This window comes from Geotrypetes seraphini, chromosome 1, assembly GCF_902459505.1.
Source record: "Geotrypetes seraphini chromosome 1, aGeoSer1.1, whole genome shotgun sequence".
NCBI classification, from domain to species: Eukaryota; Metazoa; Chordata; class Amphibia; order Gymnophiona; family Dermophiidae; genus Geotrypetes; species Geotrypetes seraphini.
In genome coordinates this window covers 323,406,699-323,417,584 of record NC_047084.1, presented here as the reverse complement: position 1 = coordinate 323,417,584, position 10,886 = coordinate 323,406,699, and the positions used below count along the sequence as shown (strand labels likewise).

Below are 10,886 nucleotides of genomic sequence, written 5' to 3'. Positions count from 1 at the left end.
GCACACTTCTGGTCGAAATTGTCCAGTGCACTGACTGCACCTACTGGCAAATCTGTTTTGCATACAAAGTTGATAATTCTTCCTTCAGCCTATCAGTCTTCACTCAGCCTTGCTGGTTCCCAGCCCTACCTTCCCCTGTGCAAGCCAACAAATAAAAACCCACCATAAAACAAAACTTGCTTTGCAAGTCATCTTTTCACACCAGGACTTTAGTAATAAACAGTTGAGAAACTGTAATAATGGTTGACAATTACGGTAGTATGAGGTGTTAAGAAATACAGTCATTTCTGGGGCTTTATAGCTATATAGCATGACATTATGCTGAAACACAATCGGGTAAGAATTTCAGACATCAAAAGTGATTTCAAGTTTGAGCTACTTCATCTGATAGATCGGTCATGTATTTTCTAGATTCTGTGATTGTTCCTTTGATGAGAACTGAATCACATATTTAACAGGTGTACAGTCTTCTAGTTTGTGGTGCTTTGGAATTGTAAGCATTTTTTGTGATTACTGCTGTAGTGCAGGGGGCAAAAATGTCATTTGTTTTCAGCTCATTTGGGCTTTCCCCCCCCCCCCAATTTTGGGGCTTTTAGTTCCTTTCTCACATTAGTTTCAATAAGAATGCTTTAACTCAAGCAGGGGATCTCAAAGTCCCTCCTTGAGGGCCGCAATCCAGTCGGGTTTTCAGGATTTCCCCAATAGATATGCATTGAAAAGCAGTGCAATGCACATAGATCTCGTGCATATTCATTGGGGAAATACTGAAAACCCGACTGGATTGCGGCCCTCAAGGAGGGACTTTGAGACCCCTGCTTTTAACATATGTTCCAGTGCAATAGGTGTCATTTTAGACCAGTGGTTCCCAACCCTGTCCTGGAGGAACACCAGGCCAATTGGGTTTTCAGGCTAGCCCTAATGAATATGCATGAAGCAAATTTGCATGCCTATCACTTCCATCATATGCAAATCTCTCTCATGCATATTCATTAGGGCTAGCCTGAAAACCCGATTGGCCTGGTGTTCCTCCAGGACAGGGTTGGGAATCACTGTTTTAGACGAGTAGGGTTATCTCCCAATGGCCGCGAGCCAATCTATAGAAGGAATCCACTCCGGATTTTTTCTCTGACTCTCCTCTACTTCACTGGGAGCTCTACTGCCACCTGAATTTTTTCCCCTTCTGTTTTCAAGCCTGAAGGACTGTTTCTGTTCTGCTCTCCCCTTTCTTATTTCCTATGTTTTTTGACCGTTTCAGGGTTTTCTTTGTGCTCAGAGCATTTTGTTCAGCTCTGCCTGTGTAGAGAAACAAGACTCTAGTTTGCAGCTCAAAGGCTGATCCCTGGTGGTATCTGTTGGCCAGCCTAATTTGTTTCTTTGGAGACTAGGGGCAATCCCTACTTTTTCCTCACCTACTGTTTAGCAGGGGTTTGAGTGCAGGCAGTTAGGTGCCCTTATGAATTTCAGCGGTGTCTCACAGGGTGACTGCGTTTTTTGCCTCCTCCCTTCTCTTAGCACAGGGGTGTCAAAGTCCCTCCTCGAGGGCCACAATCCAGTTGGGTTTTCAGGATTTCCCCAATGAATATGCATGAGATCTATTTGCATGCCCTGCTTTCATTGTATGCTAAAATAGATCTCATGCATATTCATTGGGGAAATCCTGAAAAACCCAACTGGATTAGCAGCCCACGAGGAGGGACTTTGACACCCCTGCCTTACCACATCCATCAGGTTTGGGGAGGGTTGAGTTATGGGTCAGGCACATTCCCCAGCAAGAGGCAGTGATTCACTTGATTCCAGCTACTGTAAGAGAGCTGAGCAGGCCGTAGTACATTATCCAGCACAGGTCACAATGAGAAAGTCTGTCACAGCCTGTGAGGTAAATTGGGGGGGAGGGGGGTCTCAATTTTAAAGTTTTAGGGGTTTACTGCATGTCTCCCTGTGTTCCCCCACCTAAAATATCCTAAAATTGTCATTTTTGAACATTGCTAACTGTAAAAAAAAAAAAACAAGTCACAATTTTGGTGCGGATTTTTTTTCTCCAAAAGTTCCTTGCACTTTCAAAACTGCAATTTTTGGCCTCAAATCTTGTTGGGTGGAGTTCCTTAGGCTCTTCTGTATCAAATCCTTGCCAGGATGCACAAATTTAGAGCCTCTGGAGTGACCTTGCACCACTTGCCGTGGGGCACAGCTGGGAGAGCCAGCAGCATCATGCTTAGCCTCTCTCCCGCCTAAGCAGGTGACAAAATGGGTGGCTAGCCCATTGGGTCGGGCCATTTTCTTTTTTTCAGGGCTTGATAAGGCTGAATGTTCTGCACATAAGGATGCAGATGCCCCGCAGCCCAAGGAATGTAAGGTCAATTATCTAAGGCTGACTCTACTTCCTAGGCACCGGAGGCCTTCTCAGAATTTATTAAATATTTAAGAACATAAGGCTAGCCTTACTGAGTCAGACCAATGGTCCTTCTAGTCCAGTATCCCATCTTCATGGAGGCCAAACCAAGTCACAAGCACCTGGCAAAAACCCAAATAGTAACAACAAACAGATCACCTTCTAAGTTATCCAACCCACAAAATATCATCAATCAGAGAGAAGGGGGTATAAAGGATAATTTATACGATGCCTCCTTTAAGAATTTTTTTGCACATCAGTGTCTAACTTCTCTTTTATAATTAATATGTCACTTAGTGTTAACCCACTATTTTTTATCATTCAAATGAAACCCCATTATAACAACAAACTCATTCCCAGCACATAAATTAAGAGGTTGAAGTAGCCTAAAAAATGCATTGTTCTCAGTATAGAGACCTCTTTTAACATGGATGTTATTTCAAGTCTTCATCCTGAATGCATGTGATATAATCATTTACTTCAAAACCTCCTTCCTAACCATTCCTTTAATATTTAATATAAAAACTAAAAACTAAGGGTTCAAAATCTATCTTTTGTTTGAAGATGTTACTTCTTTAATTTAAATATGGTATCCAAACCTAAAATCAATTCATCAATGTATATACTTTGAAGAACAGCGACTCTTATCTTAAAAAAATCAACATTGGTGGGCCATGAACTACCCATGTATGTTTTTCCTCCCTGGTCCATGATAGGTTGGGTCCTTCACCAAATTGCAACTCATCAGGGAAGGGTCATTCTGGTGGCTCCAGATTGGCCTCGCAGACTGTGGTTTGCATAGGCCACTGCTTTTGGTTGTGGGCTCTTCATGGCTCTGCATGGAGGATCCGGATCACTTTGCTCTTAGGGCATGGCAATTGAGCGCACAGCGTTAGAGCGCAAAGAATATTATGATGTAGTCATTGCTACTCTTCTGAAATTCTAAGAAGTCGACTACTGTGTCTGCCTATGCTAAGGCATGGTGGATTTTCCAACATTGGTGCTACCAAGAACATGTGGAGCCTTATTCCACCCCAATTTCTTTCCTGACACCAAAAATGGCCATCCGGCTTCTCCTTCATCACTGGTTCAGGACTTGAAGAAGAATGGTGGCAATACAACATATCAGGACATGCTATCCTTCTCATCCATGTACTAAACATGACATTTGGGCATTAGGCAGGAGAGCAGGATTTGGCCTGATATGTTGTACTGCTGCTATTCTCCTTCAAGCCCTTAGGTGGCATAAGAGGATTGTTGGAGGAAGAGTACTGGGGATAGAGTAGAACTGTTTTTGCTATAGTTGCCCACTGCCACCCCTGCATCTTCAGGACAATTCTGCAGTAAGAGTAGAAATATAGAGACCTCACAGAGACACAGAACTGCAGTAGGCCAGAGACCCTGACTAGTTATTTTACAACATGGTGATCTATAAATGGTGAATAGAAGAAGTAGAATAGCACCATCAATAATGGCCAACATTCCTCAGTCTGCTTGGGTTATGAAGATATTTATCTGCATAAAGTTATTTTTACCTTACAATAAACCATGTTTAGACTTGTAAAGTATGAATAGCATTTGCAGAACACTGATCAAACCAAAAGAAACCAACTTTTGAGGATAACTGTTTATTTAGGCTGAAAAATAAAAAATCGAATACAGATATCATCTGTCACCAATTTACACTCAAATTCTATCAGCTTTATAACACTGCAGACACCATTATAATCAGCACAGATCCTCAACTAAACTTTTCCAAAATTTAAATGGTTGTTATTTGCAACCAAAAGTGAATGTGCAACATTGCTGCATCATAATAGTTTGATACATTCATTCTTACAGCTGAAGACATCTTATGGAAGGACCTACATGCAGTCAAGAACAAAAAATTAAAACCAGATCTGTGCTATAAAACAGAAAACTAACAGAAATCCCCCCACAATTTTTTGAAATCCTAAAGTAGGAAAATTACAGATGAAGTAACAGAGATTTATACAGTACATATGTAGTAGCTATAGGAAAACACTTTTTTTCTGAATTCTTGAAGGAGATGAGTTTGAAGAATGTGCAAAACCATTAAATCCAAGCTGGATGTTTCAATCTTAGCTGCAAGTAGGACACCGGAGCCAATACTGAAGTAAGCATCATGAAAAGAAGTTGCCAAATAAAAACTGTTCCCATCTTATCCCATCAGTTATATTTCCAGAAATGTATTAAGCAAATAACTAGTGTATATGGACCGACAACATTTGGACATCCATCCATCCTGATTACGTACTGGACACTAGCCCAGAAGAGAATTTATATTTGTAGTTGATTTCCCAAGGTCACTACTTGTTGTTTCTACCATATGTTTTGAATTTGTTTTACTTATGCTTGTTTCATATGTACATGGAGTTGCTGTCCATCAATTTTTCTCCATTTCATCATCACTTAGATCCCTTCAACTGTCTCATTTGTTCTACCTACAGGAACAGCTCCTTTCCAGTTTGAGGCAATACACAGAAAAAGGCCTCCTTCCAGTCTCTTTTTTCCGAAAAGTACGCAAGGATAATTTCAAACACTGCATCAAGAAACAGAAGTAAGAGTTTATGCCCATTTCATTAGTGATGACATGAAAGATGACAAGAAAATTATTTGCCCCATATCCTGCTGAAAACAGATGAGGGTATTTGTTCAATGAAAAAAGAAAGAAGAGAGAGGCTTCTAAAATATATCCAGGCAGTCCCTGAGTTACAGACATCCAGCTTAAGTACGACTCATACTTAAGAACGCAATCGTGGCTTCATTTGACTTACCGAGCAGTATTTCCAGTGCCATAGACTCCTATATTTTGTGCAAACAAAACCTACAGAGTTGGACTATTCCTTGGGCAATGCAATGGAGTTTGGATCATTACAGAACTACACCAAATAAGTTTACCTATCATGTACCCTTAGCCACAGTTGAGTGTTCCTTCTACGCTGCAAGTTGTTTGTACATGGGTTGGGAGTTTTTTTATGCCAATGATGTGATTATATATCCAAAAAGAACTGACTTCATTTGAAAATACTGTCTAAAGAGAGTGATCAATAATTTATATAGAACGCTCAGAGAATATGAAACTCCAAAGGGTGAACTTAGAAAGCCACCCTGCAAAAGGAGTTCACTTTCCATGTCATTGCAACTTCTTGAAATGTTGATCACTCTCTGAGACTAGGTGTTAAATTATATTAGTCATCCATAATAATAAAAGGGTCCTAAGCAGCGCATGCGCTGTCGAAAATCCGTGAGTCCTGGTGGCGTGAGCTGTGCTTCTGTGCCAATGCTCACGGCGCCTGCGCTAGCGCGTGTGTCAGCAACTCCTCCCTCCACTGCCGGTCCTCTTCATAGCGGGCCTGCTGAGGTTCGCCAGCCACTGTAGCGAACCCTTTGCAGGCCGCTCTAGCAAATCCCCAGGGGAGGCGAAGGCGGGATTGGAGGCTGCAATCGGCAGCGGCTGCTGCTACTCCTCCAGCCGCCTAGCTCCTTTCCGCCGGTCCCAGCATGGCAGTCTTCTCTGCTCCGGTGGGCCAGGCGCAGGAGAAGGAGCTGGATGAAGCAGGAAGACTGTGCAAAGGGAAACAAGGGGGTTGACGGGGACGGGGAAGGGGATAAGGGAGGAAGCAGAGGAATCTCTAGCACCCGTTAATGTAACGGGCTTAAAGACTAGTATGATTTATAATAATTCAAACTGAGGTGAAACTTCTCTCCTTGTAACGCAATGTATGAAATGCATAAATCACTGAGTTGGTTAGATGAAAAATGCTATTCACTTAACTTAACAGCTAGTCTCAGGGAGTGATCAACATTTCAAGAAGTTGCAATGACTGGAATGTGAACTCTTTTTGCAGGGTGGCTTTTTAAGTTCACCCTTTGGAGTTTCATTTCTCTGAGCGCTCTATATAAATTATTGATCACTCTCTTTAGACAGTATTTTCAAATGAAGTCAGTTCTTTTTGGATATATGTGTCTTTCCTGACTTCCCTTTGCTACTCATTATCTCTGATTTTGGTAAAGGAAACGAATGATTGTGATTATGGCAGCTCTGGCACTTACTGTGTATTACTGCCATGGTACTCTGAGGCTTTTTTCTCCACCCTGTTATGTTTGCAGTATTGATTGGTATACGCTCACTCTGTGGTCTTATTTTCCTTCAACAGTAGTAGTGTATATAAGTAGCAATATGTATTCTGTTGAAACCCTTATTTTTGTATGCACAACCCATTTGGAGAAACTGCCCCTCCCCTCCAAAGAAAGAATAAAAATGTATTAAGAAATGGGCAAAGCTGGTCATTTTCATGGGTTCTCAATGCTTCATTGTCATTCTCCTTTGCTTGCAAGTAATTGCCACCATTACTGCCAAGCCAAAACAAGAAGTGGGCACTGAAAGCAGCTCAAAGACCTCACGGGATACAGTTTTAAGAACTAAACCCAGAAAAATTATCAGTCTCACAGATAGGGTAGCAAGAGGGGGGTGGGAAATGGGAAGGAAGGCGACAGGCAGATCCTTAAAAAAAAAGAATTCAACTCCAAAGACATTGGGTTTTTGAGACATTTGACTAAATGTTAACAAACAGATCACAATTACCCAACTCATCGTGACCAAGGGTATCTAAATTACCGTGATTAACTGCCAACACTTTCCGACTATTCATCTTTACAAAACTTCCGAGAGGGAGCTGTGCATGACATATTCCAAATTCCTGTGCCTGCTGGTAAGTTAGCCCCTGCAGTAAAAATAGAGGATGCTGCAGAATTAAAGAAAGTTGTACTGCTTCTGAGCAGAAGACAACTGCACATAATGCAGTTATACACCTTGTCTATTCATCAAAGAGGCAGAAAAACATTTTTCAATATCTCTTAATCCATGAAGAAGCTCCTAAACAAAATGAATCACATTGAAACCTAATGTGATATCCTGAGGAGAAATCTTATGCTAACAAAACAAATTGATTCTTATTCATATGATGAAAGCAAAAATGATACATGTATACTACATATAAATGCAGTATTTACATATTAATGGAAGAATCTTATTGGATGAGAAGTCCATTCTGATTTATACATCATGTGTAGTACTAAATACTTCTGAATAGAGAATGACACGGGGAACAAATCTGTCCCCCGTCTCCGCAAGCTCATCCCTGTCCTCATCCCATCCCTGCGAGCTCAATCCCCGTCCATGCCCCATCCCCACAAGCTCGGTCCCCATCCCATCCCCGCAAACCATCTGATCCCAACCGCACAAACCATTTCTCTTCGTGTTCCTATTTCCCCATTTCTAATATCTCCCCTCTGTATCTGTATACTCCCTCATGTGTCTGGCATTACCCTCTTCCATGTCCATATACCATCCCCATGTATCTCCCCTTTATATCTCTGTCTCTATGCCCCCATGCACATAATTTCCCCTCTGTTTCGGTTACCTTCCTGTGTCCAGATTTCCCCTCTCTTCCACTTCCACCCCCAATATATTTCTCTCCTCTCCAACCCCATCTAGCTTCTTTCCCTCTTTCTCCCCCCCCCCCCCCCGCTTCCAGCATCTGGCTCACCTGCCTGTCCTCCCCCTTTCTCAATATCTGTCTCCCTCTTCATTCACTTGGACCAGCATCTCTTTCCCTTTCACTCCCTCCTTCCTGCTGTGAGGAAACACGCACGGTCACGGATCGCGCGGTTGAGCAGCCCCCTCCCACCTGATCGCCGCATCCTGCCATTTCCCTCCCTCTCACTTTATGTGGCGAATTTAATTAATGTTCTCTCCCAGCAGCATGCACGCTTTCAAACAAGTCATGCACGGGCGGCTGCTTCAGTTGAATCTTCTCCTCTGACGCAACTTCCTGTTTCCGGTTGCGTCAGAGGAAGATTCAACTGAAGCAGCCACGCCCATGCGCAACTTGTTAAAAGCGTGCATGCCGCTGGGAGAACAACAATTAAATTCGCCACATAAGGGGAGGGTGGGAAATGGCAGGACGTGGCGATCGGGTGGGAGGGGGCTTCTGGACCGAGCGATCCATGACCGCATGTTGTGTTCCCTTCACTGCAGAGACAAGACCATTCACTGCTCCATGGGGCGGTGAATGGCCTTGTCCCCGTCCCCACAGCGACTACTATTTTCTTGCTCCCGTTTCGGCAGGGTACTCGTGGCTAGTCGCGGGTATCAGCCACCGTGTCATTCTCTACTTCTGAACATGGAAGCAGAAGGTGACCCATTGCCTGAACAATTCATAACATTATGAATTGTTCAAGCAGTGGAGGAAGTAAAATCTCTTTGAGTACTCACCTTCCACTTCATTTATTACTTTTTTCTTTTTTTAAATTTTTTATTTAGTAATTTTAATACAATAATCTCAGTGAAATGCACAATTAGCATTAAATATAATTCATAAACTTAGTGAACTAACAAGAATACTACATCTTATTAATATTACAATAAAAATAATCCCATCCCCTATCCCCTATCTCACCCACTCGCCCTCCCAGGAGACCTGGTTTCAAAACTCTAGGGGTAGGAGAACTCTTTATAGGGCTTCTTTTTCCAGCTCAATATAAGTCTCCCACATGCCATTAAATTTTGCCCATTGTTTAGTAATTATTACTTTTTTTCATTGAATAGATCCTTTCATTGTTGAGAGCGTGCAATGTTTTGAAAGACTTCAAACAGAGGGGGTTCGGCTCCTGAGGAAGACAGCGAAACAAAGCTCTGTCGGGCATATCACGGACCTTCCTTTTAAACACAGATAAGTTTGAATTCTTCTTGTGTTGAATTTTTACATATATGGACCTTTTAAATTTTCACATTGTGCTTGGATATTTTCACTAGATGTATGTTACTGAATTTTGAGGACTCACTTGTGAGAGAGGGAGACGGATGTACTTGATATATTATATATATTTTTCATGATATATTTTTTCACTGTTTGTTTTGATTTTTTTTGCTTCACCATTACTATTTAAAGGCAGAGACGTTGTGATGTATCGGGCGAACTCACTTGGGCTTAATTAGTCCTCATTAGAGTTGTCAGCCCGAGGGATACTCTTAGAAGCTTTACAACTGTTTATAGTTCCCTGATACTGAAGTCTCTTCCACATTCATCAATATTCAGTGAAAACAGAGTTGTAATAAGATTTTCTTTATTTTTTCTTTCCCTCCTCCCTCTCTCCCGAGTCTATGGTGAGAGGTGTCCTCCTCTCTCCATACTACTAGCCGAATTTACTTGTTTTCTATTTTAGTTTTCAGCAGTCTCAGGTTTTTTTCTTTGGCCTTAGTTACAGATAAGACAGCATAAAGCAGGATATACAATATTCTGGACCATTACTAATTACAATCAAATTCATTAAAAGCCCATTAATATTTTTAGGGGACAAAACCACTCAGACCCATCACATTAAAACCTGCATATACATGAAATTCACATATAATTTTAACAAACCTTGTGATGGTTATGGTCAACTAGGCCTCCTATCACATAGGCTTTGCTTTCATCGAGCTCTTCCAGTACATTTGGGGAATCAGATGTCAAATATACTAAGTCCTCACTCTTTATCAACTCACTATAGTGTTCTGACCGGATAGAGATTTCCTAAAAAAAAAAAAAAACAACAAACAACCCAAAACTCCATAGATGTAAAACTTTTATAAAGCAAGCAGTTTATTAGGTTAAAATACCTTTTAAAAAGCAGCCAAAAATGATGGCGTGCATAAGCTTCAATACCATATGGGACTCTTCTCTAGTGTTCAACAAAACAAAATTCTGCACTCTCAACTAAGCTTACTGTATATGGTACAGTAATCACTACATATAAATCAGTTCCTGCATCTTAGTCAAACACTCCTTCCGGCTACATTTTAAAGGGTAGGCAAAGGGTAGGCAAAAAGCGTATGCACAAAGTGTTATAAACTTCACAAAAAACTTCTTACTTGATAAGAAAAGGGATGCAAGAGACATGTTCAAACAAAGCCTATTAAAAATTATATTTATTTTTCTTTTCAGAGCATTTGTTCTCGCGTAGCTATGAAACCACAATTTCCATAATCCATGATGAATGTAGTCCAATTTTATGTAAGACAAGTTAAAATCTGACAAGAGGTGGTTCCAAATCTGATATATAAGTGGTATGCATCATCATGGGTATACTGTATAATGCTCTAGTCTGCAGCTTTCATGAAAAACATTGCTCACAAACAGAGCTGGTCTGTAGGGATATTTCCGTATTCACACCTGAAGGTTAGGCCTCTATGATGTCACCAAGCCTGAACCATTGTTTCAAGAATTTCTCTGCAAGCAACTTTCCAGCATGAATTTTGCAAGAAGTAAGAAGTACACAGCTTTGCTGTTTCTGCCTGATGCATTATGGGGATGTACCCGAATGTTGCTATTCAAGGGCATTCATCTGTGCTTTAATAATGGGACAGTGTGAATCTTGAAGAAATTATTCTGTTCTTATCTGTCTAACGGCCCTGGGTCTTCCAGCATAT

The 10,886-nt window shown here is 41.3% G+C and overlaps 1 protein-coding gene across 1 annotated transcript in view; it reads right to left on the bottom strand.

The window, feature by feature from the left end:
- Positions 1 to 3,983: 3,983 nt before the first annotated feature.
- TRMT10A (tRNA methyltransferase 10A) overlaps positions 3,984 to 10,886 on the bottom strand; it is a 31,822-nt gene continuing 24,919 nt past the window's right edge. The window contains 4 exon segments of the mRNA XM_033957227.1: positions 3,984 to 4,873; positions 4,876 to 4,952; positions 7,032 to 7,137; positions 9,841 to 9,990. Of these exon segments, the coding sequence (XP_033813118.1) occupies positions 4,823 to 4,873; positions 4,876 to 4,952; positions 7,032 to 7,137; positions 9,841 to 9,990 (384 nt within the window). The 3' untranslated portion in view covers positions 3,984 to 4,822.